At 43.1% G+C, this 15,720-nt stretch overlaps 1 protein-coding gene across 1 annotated transcript in view; it reads right to left on the minus strand.

Moving 5' to 3' along the window:
• LOC306750790 (brefeldin A-inhibited guanine nucleotide-exchange protein 1-like) overlaps window positions 1-15,189 on the minus strand; it is a gene marked incomplete at both ends in the record, with an annotated part of 26,583 nt that extends 11,394 nt beyond the window's left edge. Inside the window, one exon of the mRNA XM_079234264.1 lies at window positions 15,066-15,189. Coding sequence (XP_079090390.1) covers window positions 15,066-15,189 — 124 coding nt within the window. The remainder of the gene's footprint in view (window positions 1-15,065) is intronic.
• Between the last annotated feature and the right edge of the window lie 531 nt (window positions 15,190-15,720).

Consider the following 15,720-nt stretch of genomic DNA (forward strand, 5'->3'; position numbering starts at 1 on the left):
AAGGGACGGGCAGCATTCAATCTGAAATGAATGGAAGTTCTGGCTCAGGCCCAGTGTATGAAGCCTCAGATTTAACAGATGAGAGATATACTGCCAATTTACTTATTATAATGATGACAGCGTTCTCATATTAGCTTTACCTTTTGATTTTTATTGTAGGGACATTATTGAAAAACCACTCATAATATTGTTTATTTAACACTTCCTGATAATATCATCGCAACTTTCTCAAAGCTGGCACTTGAAGGTGTTGACTTCAACATGAAGTGCCTATTAACTACTTTTACTGCCTCTTTTTATCCTGACCGTACATGAACGACCTGCACCAAACACATTGTTTAAAGACATTTGTTTAATCACTACGACTGCAAAAACTATTTCTAATATCAACTCATCTGGGACTGCTTTGTGATTATTCCATAAAATGTTCCCAGAATCCAAAGTGAAAACTTCAAATTACTTGTTTTAGGCCAAAACTCAAGCAGTATTTAATTTACAATGATACAAAACAGAGAAAATCTGTAAAAATGTCACATTTCAGCTCGTTTGGCGTATTTGCGTCATAAATTACCCCCAGCAATAAATAATGTATTATCAGAATGGTTGTTGATTCATTTTCTGTTGATCAACTTATTAACTAATTGACTGCTTGTTTCAGCACTAATTATCACTATCATGAATACTGCATTATGGAGGCCATGAATATTCAGGAATTTTCTTGCTCTGTGTGTTTCCTGCAAACTTTGAAATCCTTAACACTCAATCAGAACAGTTTTTTTGGAGTGAATAATCAGCTCCATCTGACCTCTCATCTTTACCAGCAGCCACCCCATCACTTTAGCTAGCGGGCTGGACAAAGGCCGACATCACAGAGGTGGACCAGAGAGAAAGCTAAAGCGATGTACAGTGAAGGAAAACGCCGTATGTCTGTCTCTGTCCCGCTCCGCTTAGCCTGCAGCTCAGTAGTCCAGAATATAGAAGTTACAGCTATAGAGGTCTCTTTACCAGGACGTGTGAAATTATAAATATGCACTGGACCCCAGGCTTTTCCGCTCTTAATATCATTTTTGCGTCAAAAAGGGTTATTAGATTTATGCACACACACACACACACACACACACACACACACACACACACACACACACACACACACACACACACACACACACACACACACACACACGTCAAAACAAGAAGACAGGCAGGTGAGCACACGAGCAGCCAGTTTGGTCAGAGGGTTGGGCATCGTCATATTGTCTGTGTAAAGTAACCGTCAGATAATTAGCTCGGTGTGTCAGGAGTGTTGATGAGGAATTGTCACCCGAGGACTTGAACAGTGAAACCATGGCAACGGTGGGTGGTGTTGCTGATGAGAAAGAACAGACATGTAAGTGCTGGATGCCCCGGGGACCGGGCAGACGCGAGCCACAAATTAAGGCAGTGGAATCGCATCGGATCTGCTAGCTACCGGTTTCAAAACAAACACACACAGTTAGAGTGCAGACATATGCCGGCAGCCAGGCACAGGCAGCCGAGTGAGACTGACACACACACACACACACACGCGCAAAACTCAATTATTTATTAAGTTATTGAATCTAATTTTTATCAACTTGAGGCGTGATATAATCAGAACATATGCTTCAAGGAATGAACCTCAAGAAATCTGACTACAAGCATTAAAGGTTGCATTTGCCTCGGCGCAAACAGGGAGACGCATCCCAGAACAGCTCATTATAGTCTGATCAGGTGCCCAAAAATAAACCAAACACTGGATACAAACTAAAAGGATTCTTCACTGGTGGAAGAAGAGTTAAACCGAGTTGACAACTTAAATAAAACCAACTCTTCAAACACTTCTGGTGTTCTGCGGTATTCCTGTTTAGAATTTCTTCTGTACAAGCTAAGAGGCCAGCAATGGAAACCTTTTGTCACTTATTAACATAACCCCACTCTCGGTCTCCCTCAGCGCTGCTGCAGCACGCACACGCGCACACACACACACGACCTTGAAGACGCCATGTTCCGTGTCCTGGTTTGTCCGATGCCAGGACCCAGTATCAACAAAGCGCAACAGCAGCAGTAGTTCAGTGTAGTGGGCAAAACAGTGAGGTGATGCAGATGACCCTGAATGGCTCACCACTTCTTAATCTAATGAGTTCAAATTAAATACCAAGAGGCTGTCGTGAAACAACTAGTGAGACTTTGAAAGTGTGCAACTAAAACTTGAGAAACTGACTCCTGTAATGGAAAATGTGCATTCTTAGTTGTATTTATCTTTCACAAACCTCTGTATGCAAATCATTCTCCCTCCTGTAGTTTTCCCCGTACCTGGTATCAAGTAATCAATCACTTGAGTGAACAGGCCATCAACATAAGTGCAGGACAAAGACCTTTATGTTATGATTCCCACACTGATTCAATCACTCTGTTCGTATCACAACCTGAAACCACATGTTCCTTTGTAATCCTGTGTATAAATAGTATACCTATGTGAATTGTCCAGTGCATCCTTAGGCAGACTCATAGCGACTCTGTAGCGGTTCTGGTTCTTCAGTATTCGTTATATCAGCGTAAAAATTGCCGGCACACTCCTACAAAGCCCATAATTGTTGTATTCGTTGCAAAAACACATCCATTCATTATCCTCCTATTACATCAATAAACAGTTTTGTGGAAAATAAAAAAAAGGCACAATAAGGTTAATCCCTCCACTTGTTTAAACAGATTTAAAGAAGCTACTGATTGATTTATACTGCATCGTTTTAATTATTTAATCATAATACTGAATTACAGGCTTGATTTAGCTATCTCATAAAAACATTGTTGTGCTGATACTTCAACAGGTGAGGATAAGATGACAGTCCCCACCCTAAAACAAACACTGAGGATGTAACACTGTTTTTACCCCAGTGGGGAATTGGCATACATACACAGGGAACCCATTTTACCGACCGAGCCGTCCTGCTCTCCAGTGAGCGATAGCCCAGACCAGACCTCAACACAAAGCCTTTGACAGCTCCATAATGTATGAGAGCAGCCAGCTAGGCCCTCAATCTCCTCCACCATTTCACTCATCTTCAAGGTACTTTTTCCCTCTTGCACTGACTTTTGACTGAGCATTAATGCCAGCACACGCCAAATTCCTCTTTTGGAGACGGTCATTTTAGGCCTATATTTAACTTTTCTTTCTTTATCAAGAAGAAATATGCGAGTCAGATGCGTGTAGAAATTGACTATTTCTCTGGGTATTATTGCAATACTACCGATTCTCGTACTTGAGCAGCAGTGTCCACAAAGGCAAGTTAACCAGTCCAGTCCTGACCAGATACGGTGCAAATGAGAGCCTTTTACTCGGGTTCGAGTTTGCACTACTGAGTCTCATATATCCTGAGGTTGTCAGCTATTCAAAGGCCCTCTTGAAAGCTGCCTCTAAGCTGGGGAGAAGGTCAGTCAAAACCTGGCTAATCATTTCTCCCCTCTGCTCTGGAGTGACTGCACAGCACGCCTGGATAAAGGCGAGTGGGCAGAGGGAGATTTTTGAGAAATAGGAAGTGTACAAAATAGACATGCATGAATGCGGCAGAGTATAGGCACACAGGCAAGTCAGGTACACCTCCCCACTGTCAAATGGTATTGTATTGAAGCACCAACAGTATTAAAGACCTTTATCCTGATAGGGAAATAGAGCACTTCCTGAATTAGAGAAATAGAGCACTTCCTGAATTTCAGAAAACATTCAGCCCTGGCTATTATCTTGATACCATGACACACAAAGTTGCTGAGTCAAAGCTTCCAACCATTATGCCGTGATTAATTCATGAAACATATCCTGATTTATTATTGGATACCTCCATGTTGAGCAAAGACAGCACTGCACACAAGTCACTATAGATCAGCCTTGTGACGTGGCAGACTTATTAAAGCTAATAGCCTCGGTCTAAAAGTCTGATATACGACACCTACATGACAAGGCCCTCTGTGAAAAATACATGAGATGAGGACGACGTCAAGGCAAGAGTTTCAGCACCTCGGCCCGAAGTCAGCTTGCGCAAAACAAGCAAATGCCACCCCTGTCAGCTAGGATGTTGCACTTGGGAAACAAATAGCACGTCACACGGCGTGATCAGCACTGTGCATGAAGACCGTGGGCCATATGACAGCTTGGGAAATCCTGCGGGAAGTATAGCTGTTATTTTGAGAGACAAAAGGCACAACAACCTCACAGCTTCAGGTGACAGTGTCGGACTGATACGAGCGCCGCCTGACCAGGACAACCTCACACTCAGTCGCTGAGCTCGACAGTGAGCAGAGACAGGCTTCTGCAGCGCTTTACACGATACATGTTTCAAAAGGGGCTTATCAGTGATCCCTTCAATCACACTTGCACGGAGCTACAGCAGAAGCTGATCACGGCTTGGCTAACAACTGCACAATGGTGTAGTCAGCCTCTTAGGATGCAAATATGCAGGCGTAATAGATAAGGCTGATGAATCAGCAAGGGGAGCATTTGGCCATGCTGTGCAAAGGTTATAAGCAGGCTTGTCGCAGGGTTACCACTTTAAATCCCTCGAATATCTGGAGGAAAATCTAAGCCGAGTGAATGAAGAATGTGCTCCCCTCATGGAGCGACTACTACCAAAATCCCCGCAGCACCGCAGCTTACAACCTAATGCTCCAAACATGAGTTAATGCATGTGGAGGAAAGCAAACAGTGTTGCTCAAAGAGGTGCGTGCATATTCATTACATTTGAAACACTGAATAACCAAACACTGCAGAGGGGCTAAAACTATACTGCGACTGCTCGGGGGGGTGAAGCTGCACCACATGATGATGCATTTTAGACAGACAACATCCATTAACACGAAGCAGAATGGCAGTCTGCTTTCATGAAGCATCACATCAAAGTCCGACTGCGTCTCGAGGCCGCATGACATAACAACCTGCTCCTCGTCTCTCACTGCTGACAAAAGCTGCTGGCAGGCTAACTTTTTCTTCTTCTTCTTCTTCTTCCTGGGCGCCACCCGGCCTCAGCGGCGTGACGAAGCATTCCTCAGCCAGCAGCAGCAGAGGACCCTGTTGGGAGTGTCCACCACAGGGACGACTGTTCAGCAGGACCATTAACACTGGAATCACAGGTCCTATCCTCCCCGGATGCGTGTGTGTGGTCATGTGTGCTCGTGCAGGAGGGCATTAAGAACATGTATTGCCTACTTGTTACTTGTGCTGCAAGTGAGGACTCAATCAGTGCTGAAGTTGCACTGTTAATACTTTTAACACTTTCTTTTCTAGCTGACTGCAAGTGGCCACTACACAGTTACTCTGACAAAACTGAACATAACAATTGCTCTCCAATTGAAGGTTCCCCGTGGAGTTATTTAAACGCCAACTGCACTGCGAGTTGTTTTCCCATGAGGAGGAGTCCTCGTTTTGTTTATCTCATGCATGCAGAAGAACACATATAGGCATGCTGCCTGCTGTGATATGGCCCTGCTAAAGGTTTCACACTATTCCACAGACCAACAGGGGCGCTAACTTGCACAGGGATGCACCAACAAAGGCAGGGAAGAAGAAAGACTTCTGTCAAGTAGGCATGGATGGAAGCAAGGCCTGATTTTAAATACTTCAACACATTTGTTAGACCTCAAGGATGCACACAATGTTTTTCGGTGAGTAAGACATAATGTAAATACAACTCTTTACTTGTTTACAAGAAAACTCCACGAGGCACCTTTAACTTTATAATTTTTTAGATATGCAAATGTGTGCGTTTGTTTACATTGTGAATCATGTTTCTTCCTCATTGGGACTCTCCACTCCACTCGTTAGTACTGTTGTGAAAGATGGTTTAGACAACATTTGCATTTTCGTTCCCTGCTTAAACAAATACAGAAATCAAAATGCAGTTATCCACCAGCAGCAGCTCATCCCAGGTGCAGTACGTCTGCAGAATGATGTGTAAACAGACGCAAAGTGACCATTACTTCAACCCAAAGGGCTCTGCTCACTGACGCATGCTGTAAATGCGATACGTTTGTTCATGCAGCCCTGCAGTTGTATTGCAAAGCTATGTGTCAGGAATACATCATTGGTTTTTAAAAGGTGTACAAAGAGAGACTGTGCACCTGGAGTGCAAGGGATTACAATAAACAACATACTATTACAGATGTACTTATTTATCAAGGCTTTTTAAAGCAGGCATATCTTATAAATAAAAGGGTTTGAAAACAAGAGTAGCTATCTCTTCCCAAAGCCTATCACCGAGAAGTGTGATGAAGCACTCTGATTCACATACTGGACGCTTTAGGCTCCTATGAGTGGTCTCATCCTTTAGAGGAGACTTCCCTGGGGTGTAAAGCAGGTAAAGCCATGCAACAACAGGTGTCGGAGGCTGCACATACCACAAACCTGCTGACTAATGCTGTTGGATTATCACTAATTCAATAAATGGGCATTTTAGCTAGATTTAGTTCACACACATAATCACAATCAAACATGCACAGATACAGTACACACACACACACACACACACACACACACATTGAATTAGCATACACACAGACAAACACACACATGTATTCACACCACAAATCCCATGAGAGCTCCAGCATTTTATCAATTAAGACACAGCAGAGCCTGCACACGGCTGCTCCTCTGGCGGGAGGGACAGAGATAAACAGACGGCTCTCTGGAGACATCAGTACGTCACAAGATCAGCAGCAAGAAAACAGCCTCGCTGGCGTGAGAGGGCGTGAGAGGGTGGGGGGAGTTCAGATAAAGAGTGACGAGAGAAAAAAGGGGAAAAGTAAAAGAAAGCAGGGACAAGGACGAGGCTGGCTTCCAAAACAAATCCGCTGTATAAACCTGTCTCTCACAGTTTGTGCCGATTTGCCCTATGAGTGTGTGTGTGTGCGTGTGCTCACATTACAAGGCTACAGTATAAGTCTCGTTGTAACACTGTTGTGAGACATGTTTTGGTTCTTTGCGTGTGTGGCCTTTTGCATTAAAATCCTCGGCCACAGACTAAAGAAAGAAAGAGAAAATTCCCAGAGAGGGAATATCAAAAGTATGTAAAAGCATTCTTATCACTTCCTGCCCTTTGGGTGGGTCAAAAACAACGCAACATAACCACAATACTCCTTCCTCATGGGCTCCCAACAACCTTTAAACACACACAGACACAGAGGAGAGGTTAGAGGTCACCCTCTGACTCAGTTTCCATCACCTGAGTGAGGAGCTGGAGACTGAGAAACGCCATCCTGCAGCATTTACATTTCAAAGAGCACCGAGCCCGTCTGCATCTGGCATGGATCCCATGGTTGGCTCCATCCACTCCATGCAGCGATCAGCTTTAATTCAATCCAGCGCCCGATTGCTTTCACCTCAGTGAAACACGGTGGTCTCGGTGGCTGCGAGTCTCCAGATAGGGAGCGCTGACCGAGCAGGATGTTCAAGAAGGTAAAGAAAAAGAAAGCGCGAATGTGGCTCGACAGGATAAGAGAAATAAGCCGAGGAGACGAGAAAGGAAGCCCCAGGACTCAGATGGACATACACTAGCTTTATAATGGCACAAGATGTAAAAAGTAAAGTTTCTTCATTCAGTGTCCAACATTGACCCCATTATTGAGGCTGTGATCACGTCTCTGGTGCGTTTGTAAATCAAGAAACAGCATTTTGAGTACAGTTGCTAATAAGACAATGTCCATGCATAGTAATAAAGACAACACTGTAGCTTTGGGCCACAAAGATCAGATAAGCTGTGGATGAATCAACGTGTAGTTGTACATCGCCACCTCCTACCAAACATAGATAAACACGGGGCAGCTGCGACCACCACACAGAGCCTGAGAAAAATCAGACCCCTGACATTTCCATTGTCCAGGCTGAAAGGAAAGGTTGCACAGCAGTAATTACATTGGGAGAGAGAAGAACGAAACACTGTCAGAGGTTGTCTGGGCTACCTAATCGTGTGTGCGCTCATGTGTGTGCACGTATGTGTGTGTGCGCATTAAAATCGCTGTGCGTGTCCAACCAACCTCCTCACTCGCACAAGCCTGCGTTTAATCACCATGGCTGAATTAGGACTCTCCTTTTTTTGCCAGACGGTGACAAAACTCGGCCTCCACAAGTCCTTGATTACTCAGCTGCTGGCTTTGTTATTGAAATTAATTCAAAATAATATAAGATATATGATTTGGCACTTATCTGCTCCAATGCTATGAATTGCACTTTCCTGTCCTTGCTGCACTAGTTGGAGATAATAGCCAGTCAATGGAAGATAAATGTGTGTATTGTAACAGCCTCCTTCTCAGCTCCTTCAGCCAAAGTACCCTTTCTCATCCAACCTACCCTCTTTTAAGTCCCAGCATGCTTGGCGGCACACTATGATGGAGTACAAACTCAGCCATGGTGAGACAACCATTGCAGTTATTGTGCAAACCATTCCATGTCTTAAAAGAGGATTCAGTCATTTTTGGAAACACCATTTATGTTCCTTGAGGTTAACTGATACTTGGGTCAACTTTCTTGGTGTGCTACTGCCGAAAGGAAGTTAGAGTCCTGTATGTGTGTTTGTGAAAAAAAACAACAGTTCTCTGAGTGTGACTGAGCCCATGTTAGCATTGGATATGTACTGTTCAGCTATTTAAACCTGCCTCTGAGGCTCGACAAAAGTCCACAGCTGTTGTATTCCACTCGGAAAGTGGAAGCCGGTTGCCCCGCTTGCTAACGTGGGAGAGAGAGAGGTATGACATGCAACAAAGGTCCCAAGGACCGAATCAAACCCAGGACGTTATATGGTTATATGTGGTGTAACCACTCGGCTACCAAGGTGCTGCTGCATGGTAACTTTTCGTCCATGTTTTGTTAGACCAGCAGAGTCATCAGCAGCAGTCTTTTGGAATTTAAGTTATATTATGAATTATTTTAAGATCCTTTCCACTAATAAAAAACAACAACACTGACTGTAAGACAGAGGACCACTGAACAAATTTGACCAAGCAAGTACACAGGTCAAAAACAAACTCAAAAGGATATAAACACTGTTTTTGTCGCAAAAAAATATTTTTATTTCAGTTCAGCTGTAAGCTCTTAAAGTCTTCTGGGTAACATTGTCTCCTTATTCACACCTATTGTTGAACTTCCTCTTCCTCCCCCAATCTCCTTCAGTAATGGTGATGAATTATTTTCTTGGCAACAACTTTCCTTGGATGAATACAGAATAGATCAAAACAGGATAGATACAAATAAATAAATACAACCGACACAAGGGGAAACAAACAGAGAAGAGGAGAGAAATGGGAGGTTTTCTCTTCATTCGTCTTATCTGTTTGCAGTATAATTAATTGATCACCTGTCCCGAGACTGAAGGAGGCATCGGTGGAGAGAAATACTGCATTATGTATGGAGGTATCAGTGTAAGAAGATAAATAAAAAACAGGAGTGTGAAAGAAAGAAAAACTGACTCTTTTCTTCTAAATGCTCAACTATCTTGTCCGTATCGATAAAGGTTTTTTATTTTATGCTTTTCAGAGCGAGCACCGACTGCCATGTTGACTACTCCACTGCTCATTATCAGAATACCAGTCAACCTTTGGGGTTACAAGCAGCTTAAGCGTCTGCACGGGGGAAATGAGACAGAAACCAGGCACTGGGGCCTCACCCTCTCTCACGTCTCCCTCTCCTTCAGGGCAATGTCGCAACAGACTTGATTGTGGAACAAATTGTTGCAACAGGTTTATCAGACTTTTACACACATACGGCACATTCAAAAATCACGAAAGACCTATTTGGACTGAGAACTTGCAAAAGGGGTTTTATAACTATACGTTCGAAAGTATTACAACTGAATGCAATAGTCAATAAGGCAAATAATCGTTAGCAGAAGCCCAACAGGCGCGAAGGGCGAAGCACGTCTGCGTCTCGTCTGCCTGGTATCTATTAGTTTGTAGCTCCACTGCGGAACGGGATCGAGGTGTATTTTATATTTTAAATAGTTCCGATTTTAGGAAGATAACTTGCACACATACATGCACATATATCCGAGTCAAAACAGTGGAACATTTAGTGCCATTTCCAGCACCGTGACAAGTGAATTGCGTCAGTCATTTACACTTTCTCATCCTTGGGAATACCTGCCAGTTTCATCAGCAGGTTGTGTCTCCGCTGCATGGGAATCAGAAGGAAAACTTCCTGCTTTTAAACTTCTGGCTTGATAAACTTCTGTCAGGAATATGAAGGATGCCGGTAAAAAGGTTGTCAGGTGTACAAATTCAGAAAAGCTTTTAATATTCAGTAAGAGCACAAACATCCGAGGCTTGCACTGCCGGCAGCCGTGTGTGGAGAAGACTGTGTGGGTCTTCAGAGTGTCATGGTAGAAGCCTTAATTAACAAACAGCATCATTTATAGCCTGGTGCTTATCATGGTGGAGCATGTGGCGACTATTGGGCAGCTTATCATAGAGCAGCATGAGCTGGCCATTCTTGACGATCAGAGGTACATTTGTTCCGTTGGCTGTCCTGCCAAGTTCGCCAACTCCAAATAAAAAAGGTGGCGAGCAGGCAGTGGCCTTGATTTTGGTGCAAAACAGCAGCGTGTAAACGCTTGTTTTTGTCTGTGTTTACAGTTGTATTCAAGGTTCTTTGATGGGAACATGCCACGTTTATGCCACAAACGCCTCAGACGCATTAGTTGAAGAAAGCATCCCATGTATGAGCAGGAAACATTTCTTAAATCATAAAACGATTACAATTATGTAAATTGCAATTAGGGGATGTTAATCATTAATTGATAATGATTTCTTAGCCTTTGATTATTAAATGACTGACCATAAAGTGACCGAGGATCAATTAGGGAAATTGCTTAGTTTTCCACGGGAACACTATTGTTGAGATCTTCTGAACTAATTAAAGTTAAGATTAAAGATAATAATATCTACGTATATGGCCAACAGTTTGGAAACTCTAGGTTCACTCCAAAGCTGCAAAAACTATGATAGCAAAATGCCCAATAATATAATATAACACCAACTTTAAGAGGCCTTTAACATCCCCAACAAACATAATGTCATTGTGGTCCAATGAATAAATTAAAGGAAACAAACACGACCACTATAGTGTGCCAATAGTCAGTGGGCCGTGTCAATATCGCTACTAGCTCCTGGTTTATTGTTATTTATTTCCTCAAACCCACCCCATGTTGCAAAACATTCAGATTTAATGAATGCTAAACCCCTCAGACAGCAGGGAACTAACCACAGACACTCAAACTGTCAATATCTGCCAGCCAGCAATATCTGACAAGCCAACTGACAGCGATATGGCTCGCTCACAACACGGCTTTCTGGCATAAAATGAACACACTGCTCTCACATACACTCGTATAAAACAAAAAGGCAGGTTTTTTTTAACCCAGCAAACAATCCCAGACAAGTTAACAGTACCTGCTCCAGTAAGTGAAGAAGAAAATCAAATATTTAGAAAGCCATGAGAGTCGGCTGTTTTTCTCAAGAGTTGGTGGACCAAACCAGGAACAAAACATCGCTGAATAATGGACGTCAGGTGGCAATAAAGATTAATCCAATGTTGCTGTGTGGCTGCTTGGTGTTAGTAGGTAATAGTGTAAGAACGTGATAACAATTAGGCTCCCCCCCTCTCAACTGATTGGTTGTTTTCTTTTGTTGATTACTAATTTTTTTTATGATTTTCTTAATGCTGAATGAGCCCATCTCTGGTAAACACAAGATTTTAAAATGATGTGTTTATGAGATTCTTTGTGGAGAAACTTGATTAGTCGACAAACTTGTATGAGCCTAACCCAACTAAGAATTTATTTGTACGAGGACGGCCCAAATAACTATAATAAAGCTATCGTCCCCATATTTATTTTGTCCGCACGACAACACATTAACCACTACATTTAAGCTACAACTACAGGTATCGAGTAAATATTTTGTATCAATGATCAGTGGCAAGAAAGACAAAGAAAAGATATTGAGTTTCTAACAAAGCTTCAGACGTGGTGTAGTTCTCTTTCCAGTGGCTGCCCCCAGATCTTGAACAGAATATGCATCTGCAGGTAATGGGACTTGACAGGAGGAATGAAGAAAAGGTTTGCAGGTTGCTGTGACCTATGCAGCTGACCCTCAGATCCTACACCCTGAGGGTAGAGATAATGAGCAATGTGCTCAGCAGGACTCGACTCCTCAAGTGACTACTATCGTGGATACAAGCTCTCACTCCTCTTCGTGTGGTAGCTTGGACAGAGTTCCCTGATTTAGCGCGTTACATTCACAGTGTGACTGGTTTGCGGTGAAGCCCCGTAAACGTCTCAAGTCAGAGAAGACAGGTTGGGTTAAAAAACAATGAAATCATCCACTAAGCCCCACGTGAAGCTAGCAATGCATGACGACAATGAGCCGAAAGCCTGTATGTTCGCCTCCGACAGGTGAGAGGCAGATACAGCCTTTGATAACTTGAGTCAACCGTCAGATTTACCCTCCGTCTCTTCCTCCAATCAGAAAGCTCCTCTCAAAGAAGCCAACGATACGCTCCAAAGATAATAGGACTCTACGCCGTGACAGTTTAGAGCGTGTGAGAAATTGAGATGGCATTCTTTTTGGGAAACTGCTGAGGGACATCTTGATAATCGAGAAAGAGAAAGGTCAGTTTGGAAGAGGAGGACAAAGGCCGCCTAGCCAAAGCCTTTTACTTCGCTCCTATGCATTAAAACCCTGCAGTGATGAATATATATACACACTGTATACATAGAGAGAGAGAGAGAGTCTAAATCCATATGCCAAATATGATCAAACAGGAATGAAAAGCTAAATAAATATACCATCTTGTGTTATACAGGGGAAAAGAAATCGAACAATACTTGTACCTAGTTCAGCACAGTGAATAACAGGAGAGCGTTCAGTGACAGTAAAGAGGAGACTCTGGCACAGGCACTCTCTCCGAGATGTCTCAGAGCCCCAAGAGCTGGAGGGGATTATGTAAGTCACTCAGTATACTGGGTCACCGAGTCGTTTTTGATATGCACTACTACTGTGCCGCTGTCACGCTCATTACAGAGATTCTCATTTTGTAGGTTTTTAGAGTACGACTGAGCCTCAGTGTGAAGTTCAAATCCACTTAGACAGTTAATTATGCTGAGAATTGATACTATGTCATTTCTGCACTGTACTGCCACACAGGGCTTTACCTAAGTATTGTTAGCCCGGTTTCTGACCCGAGGAGACCGGAAAACAATGACTGTGTGACAAATACTGCTTTTTAAAGTGAAAGTACAGCCTGAAATATAATTCAGTGTTAACTTGTGAATGTTGATCAGTATCATAGAGACTGGCTGTAGCTGTGATGTCATCTGGAGACAGAATATGGCGCTGCTCTGTAAACAGTTTATACCTGCTTGGATGCCATATGACAGTCAGCATACGTGGCATTTTCTTGGTTGTTTTCTGACTCACATTTGGACGGCCTACATTTCAATAAAACCCATAGAGTGGCCGATTCACATCATCGATGCAAGTCTTTATGCTCTGATTCACAGGTAAAGAGACAATACTGACTCTCCAATTATCACTGGAGCATTTTATGGTGTATTTTTCTTTAAGACCCATGCTAGAGAGACCCTCATTATTTCAATGAACACTAACCTCTTCGCTCTAACCTCTCTTTTCTGTTGCTCAACAAACAAAGTGGGGGGAATATATGATTTGCGTGTAGGTGGGTTGGTTATACAAAACATCAGAGCAAGACTCGACAAACACGATCGTTGTGTTTAGCCTTCGGGGCCATTTCAAAACTCCACAACAGTTGAAAGAGTTGGAAAATGCAGCAACTGTCCAGACAGGTTGGATGTCTGGCTGCTGCATAACATGGACTCATTGTTTCTCTGGTAGTGTCATATTACTCCATTTTCCAGGACAAACCCCAGCTTGTTCCAGCTAAGGACAGATAACAAAGTCTGGCATGTGAAAACAACATTAGTTAAGGTATTATAAATGTAAAATATTAGCAGCTCTGGGAAAATGTATATTTATTATGAAGTCATCCCAATAAAGTGTCTCGGAAAATACACCTGCTAACAAATAGTTTCAGAAAGCTACGACATGTAGCTCAATTGAAAGCGGACGTTAAGTGAGGTTGACTTCAAAATAAAAGCACAGTCGATGTGACAACAACATGGCGCGGATACGTGCTATATCAAGTGAAAGTTTGTTATTTCATATTCATTATTTTACAAATATATGTATCTTTTAAGCTTGGTATTTTAATTTATTTAGTATCACGTGTATTTTAATTGTTATTTTATTGTTTTAATCTGCCCGGAAATCATCTCTTATCATACCCATTAGCTTGACACTGTTTTAGCATCGAGGTGCTACTGACAGCTGACGCCTTCTGCCTTCACTGTCCCCGACTTCCCGTGTAGTTTCACAACATAATAACGAAGATTAAAGCCCAAAGAGTTAAACGATTAAACTGTTAAATGCATAAAGGATGCACTAAAAAGGACAAACTGCCATGAACTCAACGGGCACGGCTACTAGCTTACGTCTCGTGTGCACCAGGAAGAGACACAAACATCTCACGCCTTTACGGGGTTAAACGCGTCAAGTCAAGCCGTTTAAATGAGTTTAGTACACACTTGGCGAATGTATAAGCTTTGGGTATTGGTCAGTTTGATACTGAAGGAGGATGCAGCGGTTAACAACTTAGTTTTCTGCCCAGTGCTCGGCCTGTTCTCACGTCGCTACTAGTTTCGCAGCATCGGTTCAGCGTTGCAAACACCCACCCCTCCTGCACCATTTCCGTGTTTGATACGGAATGGGAGCTCGTGCCACGTCAATTAAATACGCATGTTTGGCTGAATTATAACACCAGACAATACGACATTAGCGGCTCGGGCGCTTAATGACCGGGTAATGACACCGTGTTGCCAAACGCTGCGACATTGCAGGATCACCGGGTAATAAGTGAGCGGCTGCATGACGTGTCTAAATCAATGAGTCCGAGACAAGACAGGGGAAAATGTGCGGCTGAAACAAACACAACTTACCAAGTGCCACCTCGCAGGCTTTGCGCAGTTGTGAATGGTGAGCCTTTTTCACCTCCTTGTCGGCCAGAATCTTTTCCAAAGCTCGTGTGAGGAACATGTTTTTCGTCTTTTTGCCCTCAAACATGTCGCACCGGAATTTGGGGCGAGGTGTGCCTGGTCCCAAGAGGGAGGGGGGGCTGCAGCCGCCTCGAGGAGAGACGTAGTCCTTTACAATGTCAGCCAAGGAGCCCCTAGACAAACATAAATAAACACAGAAGGTGGGGTAAATCCCTCAGATTTCCATTAACGACCTGCCTCCTGCGCCATGTTGGAGAGAGGAAGCGACGTCACGTACGTTGAGAACGGTCGCAGTGAGGCAGCAGAGAGAGAGAGAGAGAGAGAGAGAGAGAGAGAGAGAGAGAGAGAGAGAGAGAGAGAGAGAGAGAGAGAGAGAGAGAGAGATCATGAGTGTAGTCTCAGCTAAGCTTTCGTGCATACGCCTACACGATCTTATTAAAGAGTCACATGTAAAATAACTGGTATTAATATATGCATGTTACGAATTAAACCAAGCATGCCAGTTTCAATGTTTGTTTTTTTGCGGAATAAAACATGCCACTTTTCCACTAACATGCTTATATATGCTCATTATACATGTATGTAAGTGCATTTTGTT

Source organism: Taurulus bubalis (assembly GCF_910589615.1).
Source record: "Taurulus bubalis genome assembly, chromosome: 18".
NCBI lineage: Eukaryota > Metazoa > Chordata > Actinopteri > Perciformes > Cottidae > Taurulus > Taurulus bubalis.